The sequence below is a fragment of the Canis aureus genome, chromosome 25 (genome assembly GCF_053574225.1).
Source record: "Canis aureus isolate CA01 chromosome 25, VMU_Caureus_v.1.0, whole genome shotgun sequence".
NCBI classification, from domain to species: domain Eukaryota; kingdom Metazoa; phylum Chordata; class Mammalia; order Carnivora; family Canidae; genus Canis; species Canis aureus.
Genome location: NC_135635.1, coordinates 18,900,913 through 18,918,427, shown reverse-complemented (window position 1 = coordinate 18,918,427; position 17,515 = coordinate 18,900,913). Strand labels below are relative to the sequence as shown.

Sequence of the window (17,515 nt, the reverse complement as noted above, 5' to 3'; positions counted from 1 at the left end):
GCCAAACCGCTGCGCCACCCAGGGATCCCTGATTCTACTTTTTAAATTTAGCAAAATTAATTATTCTTCCATAATCAGGCCCTAACCTTCTACTCTCTACAAAATCCTCAGTTTTTAATCAAAATGGGAAAATCTCTCATTTTATCAAGCAGTTCTACCTCTCTGCCTTTGTTAATTTAATTATACCAACCTGGAAACTTCCTCTCCTGTAATTGTGACCCTCTCGTCTATCTAAATCCTACGTACCAGACCCTCCAGGTTAAATTGCCCCTATCGTTCTGATTACGGTGAAATCATCTCTGATTACTCCTCTTGCTGATCTTGTCTACAGCATGCTTCCCAACCTTTTCTCCACCATAGCACACAAGGAAAATGCTTCTGTAAAGCACACCATAGCAAACAGGAGGCTGCATGCAATTGCTTCCCAGTTACCCTTGTAGATAAAACTTTTGACAGTGGGGGCTATGATTCTTTCTTTTACTTCCCCAAACTGCATAGTGTAGTACTGGGCACAAGGGGCCCGGGGGTAAAGGAACTACTGAGTAGCCAACTTCATGCTAGATACTATGCTACTTAATTTCTTACCTCACTTAGCCTTCAGAACAACCTGTGAGTCTGTTATCAGTCTTGCCTTTTTTATGAGGAGGAACCTCAACAGGTTCAAAACTTTTTCCAAAATCACAGACCTTAAGAGTTAGTATACAAACCCAGCTCTGTCAGATTCCTCACTTTTAAGCAGTTTTTAAATTCTTTAAGTAAAGAAATAGTAATAAAACATAATAGTAAGCAGCAAAGTAGTAACTCTCACAGCATATTGTGATCATTATTTGGAAACTAGTAAAGTCATCAGGGCTATGTTTTTAATATTCAGAGTGCATATTAGGACAGTAAGTATGAAAACATAAAAAGAAGTAAAAATTATCTCAAATAATTTTACATTAATAATTCTTACTTAGGGGCACCTAGGTTAAGCGTCTGCCTTTGGCTCAAGTTGTGATTTCAGGGTCCTGGGATCGAGCCCCATATCAGGCTCCCTGCTGAGCAGGGAGTCTGCTTCTCCTTCTCCCTCTGCCCCTTCCTCTGCTCATGCTTTCTTGCTCTCTCAAATAAATAAAATCTTAAAAAAATAATAGTTCTTAATTTTTTTTAAGATTTTATTTATTCATGAGAGACAGAGAGGCAGAGACATAGGTAGAGGGCACAGCAGGCTCCCCACGGGATCCAGGGATCCCAACAACTGGATATTTTTAAGTTCCCGTCTGGTCAAGACATGACTTTTAATTATATGACAGTTAAATTTAAATAAAATGTTCCTATTCCACAAATGACTGGAAGAGATGGCAGAAATTGTTTACAGTAGAATAATCAGCAATCTTGTTACATTTACATAAATCTAGCATGTTCCTTTAGTGCCTAATATCTAACAGGGCACTATACTTCACATCTTATGAAACACAGGAAAATAAATTTAATGCTTCTCAGGAGCTTAAAAGCTAGCTAGAAAGACAAGCTCTCCAGAAAAATAGATATAAACAAAACCAAGGACTTAACAAATGTGAAGAAAAAAAGGGTAGGAATGGGAGACAAGAAAAGCATTAAGTAAATTTTAGAGGATAAGTTTAAGATGATTAAGTCTCCTCATAATCAAATTTTCACAGTGTTCAAAGAAACAGAAAATATAGAAAACACTCTATATTGTCATTTTAAATTAGCATCCACATACTGGAAATTTTCAAGAATTTATGTAAGACTGCGTATAAGGGAGACAAAATTGAGAAAAGAGCCCAACCCATAACTCATTTCATGGCACAGAGAAGTCTATGTAGGAAACAAGAAAAGTCCCTCACTCAGAGAAAGAGAGGAACATGTAATAAAATGGTAAGACACCTGAGAAAGAGGCAATCTCCTTTCCTAGGAGCATTTTCAAGGAGTTCAATCAAGTGCCAGAGACCACACAGTGAGGACATCCCACAGCAGTGTTATTCCTAGCTTATCTGTGTCCTGGACAGTGTTCTAAATTAAGCAAGAATACTGCCACGGTTGGCTGCTAATGAGGACAGTCACACAAGCTAAAGAAAGGAGGAGTTACCCTAGCAAAATTAAGCCTGTCAAAGCAAACATAAGGAAATTTGGAGTGCCCTGGTGAACCACTCTGCCATCGTGGACCCAATACGGACTCCTTCCTTCCTTTTCAAAAGCATCTGAAGCTAATATGACTCTTAAAAAAACACAGTATATCTGAACTTTTACCCTTTCCTCCTTTCATCTAGGTCTGAAAAAATGTGTGTGTGTTGGAGAAGGAGGGTCACATAAAAATTGACATAACTCAACAGTCTATGTCAACTCTCACTGGATTAATAGGCCACTTATATCCTCATCCTAAAGATGAACAATAAATAAATAAACACATGAAAAGATTCATTAACTTGAAAAAAGTGGTCCATCTCAGGTATGAGGGCTAATTTTCCTCTATGATACTAGTCCTAGAAATAAGGAGAAAAATGTTAAGTTTTTCTAATTATTTCTCAATGAAATTTGGCATCATGAAGACATAAAAAAATTGAATGATCTGAGATACATTAAGGATATATGATATATAGATATATGATCTGTGACATATATATAAAAAATACAACCATTGTATTTTAAAATGTAATGAAGGCACTGAAAAGAAGATTGATCCTGCTAGATCAGGGTAATCTCCCAGAACTCAGGTGAAGTTTGAAATATGCATCTAAAATAAGAATTATCAATTGAGATACTGAGAACCACTCCATAAAATTCACCATCATATGGTAAGAATTGTTAAAAGGAATACAGCTCAAACATTTTTAAAGACTTAAATTTGCTAAAAGTAGAATACAAATAGGATATAGAATTTCCAAATCATTGGAGGAAAAGAAGAAAAACTTCATCATTACAGCAAATATAAGAAAAGAGAAACAGAAACTATTAGGAAGCATTAAAAAAATATAATACATGAATAAGGTTGTAAAACAGATTTTAGAGGCTTATCTGAAATGCTAACAATGGTTATCTCAAGGCTTGGTATTAGAAACCTCCACAAAGAATACAGGTTACTTTTAAATTAAAAAAAAAATATATATATATATTTTTTAAAAGCTAGCTCAGACAAAACTAAAAGTAAATATCAAAACTGTCTTCAAACGCCAGGACACCTGCACCCCGATGTTTCTAGCAGCAATGTCCACAATAGCCAAACTGTGGAAGGAGCCTTGGTGTCCATCGAAAGATGAATGGATGAAGAAGATGTGGTTTATGTATACAATGGAATATTCCTCAGCCGTTAGAAACGACAAATACCCACCATTTGCTTCAACGTGGATGGAACTGGAGGGTATTATGCTGAGTGCAGTAAGTCAATCGGAGAAGGACAAACAGTGTATGTTCTCAATCATTTGGGGAATATAAATAACAGTGAAAGGGAATATAAGAGAAGGGAGAAGAAATGTGTGGGAAATATCAGAAAGGGAGACAGAACGTAAAGACTCCGAACTCTGGGAAACGAACTAGGGGTGGAGGAAGGGGAGGAGGGCGGGGGGTGGGGGTGAATGGGTGACAGGCACTGAGGGGCACACTTGACGGGATGAGCACTGGGTGTTATTCTGTATGTTGGTAAATTGAACACCAATAAAAAATTAATTTATTAAAAAAAAAAAAACTGTCTTCAAGAAAACAATACCTCATAGCATATTATTAAAAAAAAAAGTCCATTAAACTTACTGGCTCATAAACTAGACCATCTGCAGATGCAACCATTGTTTCTGCTAAATCCAATACATCTGCTCCAACATCTGCAAAAAAAATTAGAAGTTTACATTCCATGTTCAGAGCTAAACTAAATCTTAATTAACAAGTCTAAATGTCTAACAGAAAAATCAAATACATGAAATCATTTTCCCATTCCATTTGTTCAAAAGTTATAATAGTAGAATTATACAGTTTTGGTAGAAACTATTCAAAAAATCAATAATACTTTTTCTAGTTCTTATTCAGTAAAGAATATGACTCAATCTCATAGTAAAAAGAATAAATTTCACTGAACCTCAGAGCTTTGCAAAAATTAAGAACCTAATCATAACTACTAAATTAAATGGCTGCCAAATGAAATATTAAATATTAAAATTATTTCTAGAAATTAAAAGAAATTTTAAGAGAACGTTACTGATGACTTTTTTAAAAAAAATCAACAAATAGGAAAAGTTTATTTTGAGAAGGCAAAATTTTAATGGTATTCGATTATCTAAAATAAGGCAAAAGTATGATATATTCAGTAGTAACAAACTCATAGTTTAGATATAAAGTGTTTCTTTACTCTTAAAACCACTACCATAAGGAAAAATAAATGAAAAGGGAAAGAAATTTAAAATTTCTCTGAGATGAAATCTCCCAGAAATTAATCTCCTTAATTAAACTATTTCACAGTTTAAAAAATGTTGTCTCGGCTACTGAACTTGTAGTCTCTACATCCCAAGCAGTAATTTAAAAGATATCTTTCATGCAAAAACATCCTCACTTTTGAGAGCAATACTGATTCAAACATTATCTACCTAACATAATAACATTTTCCCACTTTTATCAGTATAATCAAGTGAAGCCAGAGAAGAAAATAGAAAAGGGTAACACATTATCTGGTTAAAAGATTTGGATCCATATTTTAATATGCAGAGTACAGTAAAGGGTGATAAACCAAAACAGTGAAACAGGATATTTTGTGGAGTATGGGTATAAAACTGGTAACTCTAAACAAGAAAAAAAGGATATACATAAGAACTCTGACTTACAAAAACTTTCAATTTTCTTTTAATTATATTAATGTGAAACTTAAATCTCTCCTCCTCATGGAAAAGAAATTTAAAGAATATCAGCTGGGGAGCAAAACAACTTGCATTATTAAATAACATTACCATAGCATTTTAAGATATCATAAAGGGATAAATAAAGTTAAAACACTACCATTGTTTTACTTTTTACTAACAATTGTTTAAACCATAAATGATACATGGACTTAACAAGTTAAAGGTGTACTTACATTGACACTTCATAGCAACAGTAATATCTATATTGATTCTCAATTTGCTAAAAGACAAAAAAGGAAATATTAGTACCTACCAAGTAATCAAAACATGAGAAATATAAATCAACTGATCATGAAAATTTGGATTTCAAACAGAGTAAGATACACTGATTAGAACCTGGATAGCATTTTCTTATGGTCGAAACAAAGGCACTTTAAAAATAAAAATTCTATATTTTGCAATTATTCTAAAAGCCTTTCTGATTTCACAGGTTTTTAGCACAGTATCCTTTAATTTAATAGTGGTAACTCAACAATTACTCCAAGCAACTCAGAGAAGTCTCTTTATATAAACCCTACATAGAATATTCTTTTAAGAATGTAAAATTTTCAAAATAAGAAGTTAGAAATGACAAGTATTTCTCTTCCATTTATCAAATAAATATATTAGGCATTACGCCTGATGCCCTACAATTATTATCTTTTTTATCCTTTACCATGGACCTATAAAGTAGATAACTTCCCAGTTTTGCAGATAAGCCAGTTGTTTTCAGAGCAGAGTAAATGCCTGGCTGTAGATCCCATAACCACTAAAATGGCATAATGGAAACTAAGTCTGAGTGGCCTAGAATAAATGCACCAAACTGCCAGGAAAAAAAAAACCTTTGATGATTACAGTTTTGTGTAGCCTTTTCAAATGCTTTATTTTCAAAGGATCAGTTCAAATCAAATTAATTTTAAAATATCAGAAATAATTAAGCACCATGAATAACAGAATGAGTACAATCAGTGTCAGTCCTGTCCTATGCTTCCAATCAAAACTTTTTCACTCTAATAGTATTTCTCTGGTTTCAATAGGAACTACAGATTTTCAGAGCTTCATATCCTCTTAAAATTGTCTAGAACTCAAACTGTGTTCCAAATAACTGTGGAGTTTAGGCTTAGAAGATGCTGTAGGAACCAGAGAATGAGGCAAAGTGGCCAGGCTTCTGGGCATCCCCATTATGCTTATGGAGTAACCTACATAATACTTCATTTGGAAAAAAAGCAAAAAAGTGATTCATTGGTGCTAAAAACAACAAAATAATAAAAACAACAAATTCTTTGAAAACTAATGGTATCTAGAATAACGTTCATATTACAGATGAAGATACTGAGACCCAAAAGAAAAGAAGTCAGTTGTCTGATTTGCCCATGGTTACATGGCAATTAACAAATATTGATTTACTTAATTCTCATTAACTCCAGGAAGCATGTACTATACCTATTATCCCTATTTTATGAAAAAGGAGACTGAAGCACATCCAAATACAGATTTGGTAACTTCCCTAAAGTCACACAGCTAGTAAATGGCAGAACTAGAATCAGAATTGAGAAGTAAAGGACACTCCTCTCCATCTAGTGCAAACTTAACATTATAAAACTGTTACCTCCAATCATTAAAAAATCAAAATACAAATAAATAAAACATATCTTTTCAAAGAGTTAAAAGTGATATTATTTACAGTAAAATTTTGTTTAGATATAATTTCTAAAAATCTAGTTATAAGCATATACAATGTAGCTTTAAACTGTTTTCCAACACACGCAAGTCAGTAAGATATTTCAAAATCTAAAGAGAAAACAGTTTCAAAACTTTAAATGATTTCTAATATTTCAGCATCTACAAAAAATATATACATTATGTTCTCCTAACCATCATATACAGTACATACTAAATCAAGAAGATCTCTCTTTTAAAATTTAACCAGTACTGAAATGATTCTAAAATGTTTCACCTAATGCATGCAATTAAGGAGAATTTTTCAGGACTATTTCTTCAGAACTAAAATAAACCAAGTATAAAAGGTTAGAAAAAATTTTTAAAAATATATGCTAACCTTAAAACAATTTGAATCTAAAGGTATTTCAAGAAGAAAAATGAAGTTACCTAGAAAAATCCTTATCTACTTCATATTCGTACTTCATCCATGTATCTTGATATACTGAAAATTCCATTATGGTTAATAAAGCCATAGTGGTAAATGCTATTAGAGAAACTGAGAAATCAAACAAACAAACAAACAAACAAAAAAACAGAATTAAAACAATTCTTAAAAAGTAAACAACAGGAAACTATTTTAAGTGAGATTAAAATTAGCAAAGAAAGCTCTTTTATGATTGCCATGTGAATGGATACTACTATAAAAGGTTTTCCTTAAAATGTTCATTACAGACTTCTTTTTAAAGCAGCTCAAAAATGAGGATTTAATGAGCACAAACATGAACACAAACATTTTTCTTTTTTTTTATAAATTTATTTTTTATTGTTGTTCAATTTGCCAACATATAGAATAACACCCGGTGCTCATCCCATCAAGTGCCCCCATCAAGTGCCCCCCTCAGTGCCCATCACCCATTCAACCCCACCCCCCACCCACCTCCCCTTCCACCACCCCTAGTTCATTTCCCAGAGTTAGGAGTCTCTCATGTCCTGTCTCCCTTTCTGATATTTCCCACTCATTTTTTCTCCTTTCCCCTTTATTCCCTTTTACTATTTTTTATATTCCCCAAATGAATGAGACCATATAATGTTTGTCCTTCTTCGATTGACTTATTTGAACACAAACATTTCTACTACTGAGAAGCATTTTATCTCATCAATATTAAGGGTATCTTGGGCAGCCCATGTGGGTCAGTGTTTTTAGCGCTGCCTTTAGCCCAGGGCCTAATCCTGGGGACCCGAGATTGAGTCCCATGTCGGCCTCCCTGCATGGAGCCTGCTTCTCCCTCTGCCTGTGTCTCTGCCTCTCTCTCTCTCTGTGTGTCTCTCATGAATAAATAAAATCTTAAAAAAAAAAAAATTAAGGGTATCTTTCATTAAGCAGATTTGTCAAATTTTACAAGACACAAAGTTTTTCCTTTCTTCTCTATAGCAATGCCATAGATGATAAATGATGAAAGCATAAATCTTAAACAAAAAATTTGAAAGCAGTCCCCTCATAATTAAAAACACATCCATGCCTGTAGCCCAATCTATAAAAAACAAAACTAGACTAATTCTTAGCTCCTGAGAAGCCATGACAATCTTTATGCCAGAAACTCAAATAACATCTCCAAACCTCTAATAAAACCCTCATCTACTTTGGAATCTCCCAAATACATCACCTCATTTATGAAAGCAAATAGAAGATCTCACTAAAAGAACTATCTTATACTATGACAAAATACACTTAAAGTGGATTGTGCAACAAGAACTTGCACTATTTTCATTGCCAAAAATCACAGATCAGAAATAGTAAGCAACTTTACACATTTTACCAAATGAAATGTCAATCTTATGTGAAATATTCTATTAGCTCTTCATGGGGAAAGAAATACAGTAAATACTATTATAGGCATATACTTTTCTTATATATTTCATATTTTATTTAATGAAAACTTTTATTTGTACCAGGTACTGCATTAAGCATTTTTAAAATATTAACTTACTTAATCACTAAAATAACCTCACCAGATATTGATATTATACCCATTTCATGGAAGAAGAAACTAAAGCATAGATGGATTAAAAAACTTCCTTAAGTGGTTAGGAATGGTTAGAGGTTGGATTTAAATTCAGAGTCTGGTTCCAGAGTCTGAACTCTTAACTATTACCTCAATGCTGTCTCTCTCCAGTAATGTGAAATTTAAGAATTTCTATTAGAATGTCTAAATTGATTTATTCTTAACCAAAATAGGACCAAAGTCATGAAATATCTTCTTCCAAGTTCAATTCTATTTATAATTATACATAACTCAAGAGCACCAAAGCAGTAAAATTAGATTAACTTGTTCAGTAATGTTTTAATAAACACTGCTAAATGCATAGACTGCACTGGGTTAGATGCCAAAGAGAATATATATGAAAATAAAATTAAGGCAAATAGTGTGACATGAGGACAGACCAGTCACAAAGTTATTATTCAATTCATTGATGAGTTCTTCATGGCTACATTTCTTTATGTTGTTGACTGGCTCCCTGAGAAGCTGCACTCAGTGAAGGAATTTGAACTGGAGCTGATACTCACCTGTACCCCCACTGGCTGAAGTCTCTACATAGCTGTCAGGAACCTTTGGAAAGGCATCCAACTCTTTCACCAAACTTAAGGTTTTTTTCCGATTCAGTCGCCTCATCTTCAGGAAAACCTTCTTTTTCTTTCATATAGTCATGCTAAGGAATAAATTATGAATAAATGAATACTCTAAAAACAATACAAAGATATCTTTTAATTTTAGATAACTGGCAAATGTTATTGGAACAACTTAATACTTTCATTCCTTCTTGAGGAAAAAGTGTATACTTATCTGCACTTCTCCTTTCTCCATCCCACCCTGACAAAAAACACAAAGGCAATTTATACAAAAAAAAAACATATAAAATAGCAAAAAAATAAAAAGCAATTCACACTTATAATATTTAAATACACAAATAATTTTTCTTCTATTAAATTAGCAAATATGAAAATAACACATTCCCACTAATAGATGACAATGAAATAAATGAGGTATGCTAATCTCTTGCAAGAATATAAATATTCACCACTCCTCTTCTGACTAAGTAAATTCTCTTTTTAGGAATATATCCCAAGGTAATAATCTGGTTGTCACCAAAACTTTATGAGGATAATTCTCAGTATGAGGATAATTCTCATATTGTTAATTTTAAATAGTGTAGAAACAAATGCTGGGTAGGCAATACACAAACTATGGTGAATTAAAAGCTCTGAATGTATGTAAACATTGAAAATCTTACAAAAGAAAACATTTAATGACATAGGAAAATACTCATAATAATTAGTAAAAGAGTAGAAGGTTGCATAAGTCCAGTTTTATGGAAAACAAAAGGAAAGATATACAAAAAACTGATTCAAAGTCTATATGCAAAAATGTTAGAAGTAGAGAATGGGAGGATTTTAACTGTCAAACAAAATTTTGGATTTTCCAAATTATCTATTTTTACAATAAAAACATTATTTAAAAACTGCTTGGTATTCTTTTTTTTAAAATCAGTATGACAACTATATCTAAAATTGGTTACAAAACCATAAAAATAACTGAATTCTCAAATTTTTGTATAATCTAAGACTGGTTTATATAAATAATGCTATAGGTGATACTATAAAGCATTACCAGAAATCAAAGTGGTATTAATAAAATCAACACCCAATAAAATAAATCAAATGGTTGCAAAAATCACTAAAAGAAAAAGAATGTCTCTAGAAGAAAGTCCAATGACTTATCTGAAATCTAATGGGTAGGATTAATATGGAAAGAATAGGCCATAGAAGGCATTTGTGAACAAAAAAGAGTCAGAGAAATAAAAACTGGCAGTGATCATGAACACCCAAGAGACCAGTCCCTAACCAGGGGTACTATTAATCCGTAAGGGGGCTACTGTTCTAAAGTGAAACTGGGTGCCTTATTATGTTGATTTCATTTGCCATTAAAAATGTCCAACTAACTTCTACTTCCTGTTCCATATGCACAACATGGCCTTCAGATTAAACTTTTGCTTCTCATATGTATGTTTTTCTTAAGGAAAAATGAGACATGCAGATGACAGCTGAGTTTCTGATCCCCATGACAATTATTTTTTTTTTCCCCCATGACAATTATAAAACTAGTATTCTCATTTGTAAATTAAGCTTCTGAGTGTTTATAGGCATAGGCTGTGCTGCCTAAGTTCGTTCAACTCAGAGTAATCAAATTTCTTTTCTGTACCTGGTAAGTACACCAAGACTGATCATTCTTCAATCTTTCAAGTTCTACTCATTCTTATTGGAATTAAATACTAAATATGCCCAAACCTCTTATCTTTAGAACAAAGCTTTACATTTAAGATCAAGTCCAACTCCAACTATAGATCCCTGGCTGCTTATCTAGAAGCCAAACTTAAAAGAATGAATTCTTCAGACACTTGGCTGACTCAGTCAATACAGCTTGTGGCTCCATCTCAGGGTGGTGAGTTTGAGGCCCATGTTGGGGGTAGATTTTACTTTAAAAAAAAAAAAAAGAATAGTCCCCATTTGTACACTATGACTACTTCCTCACTACATGCTCACCTCTTAGCTAAATTTGCTCTAAGCTAGGTCATTAACAACTTTTTTAGTACAAAATCCTATGGACACTTTTTGTTTTGTAGTGTTTAATTCTGTCTCTGAAAAAAAACAGCTTATGATTTCTTAAAATAGCATCTTACCTTGGCTTAAGTGATACCACACTTCTGATTTTCATTTATTTCAAAGACCTTCTTTTGCTTACTGTGCAGATTCTTCCTTTCAGATTCTGCACTAAGTGCTCCCTCCCAATGCCATTTTCTCCCAGTGATCTCCCACTCCTACAATTTTCATCTACATGCTATTTCCTCTCAAATCTTTATTCCCAGTACAAATCTCTCGCAGACATATATGTATTTTTCTTTCTATGATATCTTCATTGGGTCATTCCAAAGACAATTCAGAATCAATCACTTTTTTAACTTCTCCAGTATAATGTTAGAGCAGGAATCTATCTAATTGACCTGCATATCTCCAACACATGGCACAGAGACATTCAATAAATACTAAGGGAAAAATAGAAGGATGGAAGGGAGGAAGGGAGGGAAGACGGAAGGAAGGAAATTTCTCTAGAAATACCCATGACAGCACAACGTTCTAATTAAAACAGTTATGTAACTAAATATATAAAAAAATAAGATCCACAAGGAGAATTTTTGGTTTTTTTTTTTTTCATTCTAGTAGTCCTAGTACTCAGAACAGTGGCTGACACATAAGTATAGATAGCATTGCTGAGTAAATGAATAAAACTGAATTTTACTCCTAAACTTTATTTTTATAAGCTTTATAAATGCTTTATTTTAAATTGTAAATTTTACAAACCTTCTAACAATTCATACAGCTTATTCAGCACTCCTTCCACTTGGTTGCTTCCCAGCTTCTATCTAGCATCTTCCATTCTTATTTTTCACAATTACTCTTCTAGAATAGAGCACTTTGCCACACTGCCACTCCTGACCCATTCCTGTTAGATCAGCACTAACTTAACACCCAAGAAATCCACTCCATCTCCAATACTTGCCACTCTATAGAGCCACTTTTTTGATATGAACAAGTTATCTAATAACTTCTAGTATTTCTAAAAGTATCCTTTTACCTGCTCTCTTCAGAAACTTGACATTTTCCTGGTGGTAATTCCCTTCAAATCCTTACTCCATTTTTGAGACTCATCAGGTAAAGCAGCACATGTTTTATTATGATTTCTCAACCATCTCTTCCCATTCCAAATCTACTTCTAATAATAATAAACACATAAACTACACAGAATTAGAGCTTTCATACTATGTATTAAGTATTTCCTAAAGCATTTTACATATTTATTCATTGAATCCTCTATGACTCTGAAACAGATACTATTTTATTCTCATTTATAGAAAAGGAAAATGAGGCACAGAACAGTCAAGTAATTTTTGCAGGACCACACAGCAAGTGATAGAACCTGGATTGAATCCCAAATCCATGCTCCAAATCACCATGTACACTGATACTTCAGTACTTGTGATCATCTTCTATTAACACCTGGATATATTTAAAATTTCCTTAATGACTCTAGCACCTGGATTATTCAATATGCTTCTCTTCTTTCCCATTCCATCACAATGCTTTGCAAGTCACAACCCTATGACACTCATCCTATGGCATTCATTCACAATGATAACACTTTTACCATGCAAGTGTAACAGATTTTCTATGCCAGTGACTTCCATCTATGCAAAGCCACACACAAGATCATGTTTTGGCTCCTCTTAACTTTTAAAACTGTTTCATCTCTAAAATCTAAAATAGTAATTTTCCTCTCTGAGCAGAACCAATTATCCTTCCAGCTCTTTAATTTCCTAACCAGGATAGAATTTGTTCTTTATTTTCCCTTTGTATCCAATCCCTCTGACCTCGCCCAGTTGTCCAGTTCCACTGTTCCCATTCCCACTTTATATGCTTGGTCAGCCATTTTTAAAAATGTATTTAGAAATATCCTAGATCTGAGCACCTGGGTGGCTCAGTTGGTTAAGCATCCAACTGTTGGTTTCCGCTCAGGTCATGATCTCAGCTTTGTGAGATGGAGCCCCGCACTGGGCTCTATGCTCAGCAAGGAGTCTGCTTGAGATTCTTTCTCTCCCTTTCTGCTCTGCTCCTCCACCCCCCCTCTCAACTTGTGCTCTCTTTTTCTCTCAAATAAATTTTTAAAAAGAAGAAATACCCTAGATCACTAGTTTCCAGAAGTCAGTGCCATTCTCCTATAAACTTTTCTTTTCTGAACCTTAATTTAAAAACCAAGAACAATATAGGAAACTTATCTTGTATCTGAGACTATTTCCTGCCTTTATTTATGTGTGTCAAAATGTGTGTCCTTTCTTTTATGAAATGATAAAAGTAAATAACCAGATTTTGTTTGTTTTGATTTTTGGATTAAAAACTGCAATTCTGGGATCCCTAGGTGGCTCAGCGGTTTAGCACCTGCCTTTGGCCCAGGGCGTGATCCTGGAGACCCAGGATCGAGTCCCACATCAGGCTCCTTGCATGGAGCCTGCTTCTCCCTCTGCCTGTGTCTCTGCCTCTCTCTCCCTGTGTCTCTCATGAATAAATAAATAAAATCTTTTTAAAAAAATAAAAAATAAAAACTGCAATTCTACATCAGTCCTCAAATCCAGCGCTGCCCACCTACCCACCCCACCCCACCCCCGCCGCTTATTTTGTGTACTTCCACAAAATCTAAAAATTTAGGAGCCAATGCATTTGATTCCTTTGTCCAGTGGTTGGTGCTGCCCTTCATACTTTCTGAATCTCCAGAAATATAGCTGTTTTCTTCAATTTCTCCCCAAAATTGTCATGTGTATTATTAAGAATTAAAACAAACAAAAGTCCAGGAAGTCACTGATAACAGTTGAGACTAAGACAATGCTTTGAAAAACTGCCCAAGAAACAAGAAACCACCTTTCATGCTGGAACACAGATACACATTATCAACACTCAATCTAAGTAATATCATACAGCCCGTATTTCCTCACTGCATCCATTTAAATATAATGAGATTATCAGATGCTTTGACAAATTAAAACACAGAATTTGTGGCACCTTTTTAGTCTGCTTAAGTTTAACTACTTCTCCAAACAAAAATGGGGAAACATTTTTACTCCTGCTATCCACATTTTATGAACTAACTTCTATTTTTAATGTATATTTGGCAATATAAGAAATATTTAATTAATACATATGACCATGTTGTGGTCTGAAGTGTGTCCCTTAAAAGGATCAATGAGGTCTTAATCCTGGTATCTGTGAATGGGCCTTATTTGGAAATATTTGGGTCTTTGAAGATGTAATTAGTTAAGATGAGATCATACTGGATATTAGGGTAGCCCTAAATCCAGTGACTGATGTTCTTATAAGAAGGCCATGTGAAGACACACAACCAGGAGAAAATGCCATGTGAAGATAGAAGTAGAGATACAGGTATGCATCTACAGACCAAGGAGAGCCAGGGATTACTCAGATGCTACAAGAGACAAGGAAGGATTCTTTCCTAGAACCATTAGAGGTACATGGCTCTGCCAACATCTTGATTTCAGCCTGCAAGCCTCCAGAACTGTGAGAGAATACATGTTGATGTTTTTAAGTCATCCAGTTGATGGTAATTTGTTATAGCAACCCTATGAAACTCACACAAGCCATTAATAAGAATGAGAAAGGACACAGAACAGGTATTATCCAGGCCATCAATGAACTTCAGAAACAAAAAGCAAAACAAAAATTTATCCGTAACTTGAAATTACTTGATTATATTGCATTAGAATACTTTAAAATTTTATGATGAAAGATAACTTAGTTCACTTGACAAATACTAGATATACCCCCAAAAGTACTTACTCTTTTCACTTTAAATCTTAGACTTTTTACAAGACTTCATGTTGTTTTTAAAACTGTTTACCCCAACATAATTCAAATAAATGTTTATAACCTTCTAAGTGATTTTTTTTTTAAGGTATACTTGGAAGCTGAGTAAGATGGTATAAATATGAGTTTTGTGATCAAAAAAACAAAACAAAACCCTAGGTTAATATCTAGTCACTTACTACCTATATGACAAATTTGGAAAGATCCTCAACATTATAGAATCCTCTGTTATATTTTACTTTAAAGGGGGGGGAGGGAGGTATAATGGCTACCTCACAGTTTCTAACAAAGGTAAAAGTGAATCATTTGGTAAACATTTCTCATTCTCAAAAGAAATGCCAAGATTTGTAAGATATTTGAAAGTCTTTAAGGAAAGTGGGATAGTACCTGACATTAGTTAATAATATCATGAATAGACTGAGGATGATAGGAATTGATAGAAAAGCTGAGAGGCTGTGGAGTGACGGCAACACAATTTTGGAAGTGCCTATCGGCACAAATATAATCCTCCTCAAATAACAGCTTGACTGTACTAACTATTCAATAGAATTGTACAAAATTGAAGTGGAAAAGGTCAGGGACACATGAAATGCATTTATAATAGAATGTCTCCAAATGCAAGGAGAATGGGTTAACAAGGCTCCTAGAGCAGAACTGACCTAGACTATAATAAGATTGTATGGAGTAGTAGAAAGGAGAAATTTGTGCCTTTTAGTAATTGAGAGGATAACAGCTTAAGAAAGCAAGCCATTGGAAGATGGAGTTTAAAGATATATTAACCGGGATCCCTGGGTGGCGCAGCGGTTTGGTGCCTGCCTTTGGCCCAGGGCGCGATCCTGGAGACCCGGGATCGAATCCCACATCGGGCTCCCGGTGCATGGAGCCTGCTTCTCCCTCTGCCTATGTCTCTGCCTCTCTCTCTCTCTCTGTGACTAATAAATAAAAAATAATAATAATAATAATAATAATAAAGATATATTAGCCATATAAAGGAAGAGTATTTAATCACTTTTGAGATCAAAAAGAAATTATTTTTAAAAGTGTCTTCTTCAGCCTGTATTTGACTAAGTACCAAGGCAACATCTTGTAACTACAGAAGTTAGGAAATAATTTTAAAATAACAAGAGATAATATTTAATGCATGCTAACTGTATGATAGGCATTGTTCTAAGTGTTTTTGCATGTGTTAACTCAATCATCATCTACTACCTTATGAATTAGATGTTATTATCATTATTCCCATTTTGAAGATAAGGAAACTAAGACACCAAGAGGTTAATTAGCCCAGCATGACTCTAAAAGGCAGAATCAGAATATATCCTGAAAAACAGTTAAATAGGATGGTTAGCTGGCAGACTGCCTAAACATAACTCCCATTAAAAGTAAGTTTCACTGGGGCCCCTGGATGGCTCCGTGGTTGAGCATCCGCCTTTGGCTCAGGCCGTGATCCTGGGGTCCTGGGATCGAGTCCCGCATCGGGATCCCCACAGGGAGCCTGCTTCTCCCTCTGCCTATGTCTCTGCCTCTCTCTCTCTCTCGAATAAATAAAATCTTTTAAGAAAAAAAAAATAGTAAGTTTCACTATTTCTTCCAATTAAACCATTAACCCCGGGGATCCCTGGGTGGCTCAGCGGTTTGGCGCCTGCCTTTGGCCCAGGGCGTGATCCTGGAGACCCGGGATCGAATCCCATGTCGGGCTCCCTGCATGGAGCCTGCTTCTCCCTCTGCCTGTGTCTCTGCCTTTTTCTCTCTCTCTCTCTGTGACTCTCATGAATAAATAAATAAAATATTTTAAAAAATAAAAAATAAAAATAAACCATTAACCCCTAAAGAAAATAAATTTATATATTTTTTATAACTTTTTTTTTTTTAATTTTCCGGACTAAGCCTGATTTCTTCTGAGAGATCTTTCAAGCTTGATACCTTTTTATAATCTATACCTTCAAGCCATTGCAACTCGGTTGTGTACTAAAGTTTATCATCAAAAACAAAACTCCTCTCCTCCCCCTTTCCCCAAAACCATGACTTTTTTTTTTTTTTATGTGTTTCCACTAGGAGAACCGGATAATTGCATCAATTCAAAGATATCGATAAACAAAACAAGCACACCCCTGAACTCTTCAGTGAACAAGCCCCCACTCGTTCTTTTAATGATACATTGAAATATACATCAGAGTTTAATGTATCAGGCTAGGCAATCACTTAAAACACAGCTTCAAACAAATGAATAAATCTTGCTTTTAAATGTATCTTTAACTGTTTCCGAAAGCCAATCTCGCAACATTGTAGCCGATATTTTGTTAAGTTTGCGTTAAGTAAGTCTCCAGGGTACTAAATCCTAAATATAAAAGTTACTTAAACATGTTTTCTCAGAACAATGCCCTATCAACTCTTGATCACCTATACCCAAGGGTATTACCTACCACGAAGTGACAAGTTACCTTCCGAAGGTCTCTGAACCCTCGAGGCTTTACGAAAAGTAGTGACAGGCAGACCGGTCTCTCCTACA

General features: G+C 34.4%; 1 protein-coding gene across 1 annotated transcript in view; it reads right to left on the bottom strand.

Moving 5' to 3' along the window:
* ERGIC2 (ERGIC and golgi 2) overlaps nucleotides 1-17,515 on the bottom strand; it is a 45,166-nt gene that overhangs the window by 26,944 nt on the left and 707 nt on the right. Inside the window, exons 2-5 of the mRNA XM_077870586.1 lie at nucleotides 9,088-9,230; nucleotides 6,969-7,077; nucleotides 5,054-5,100; nucleotides 3,745-3,815 (exon numbers count right to left, since the gene is read on the bottom strand). Coding sequence (XP_077726712.1) covers nucleotides 3,745-3,815; nucleotides 5,054-5,100; nucleotides 6,969-7,077; nucleotides 9,088-9,193 — 333 coding nt within the window. The 5' untranslated portion in view covers nucleotides 9,194-9,230. The remainder of the gene's footprint in view (nucleotides 1-3,744; nucleotides 3,816-5,053; nucleotides 5,101-6,968; nucleotides 7,078-9,087; nucleotides 9,231-17,515) is intronic.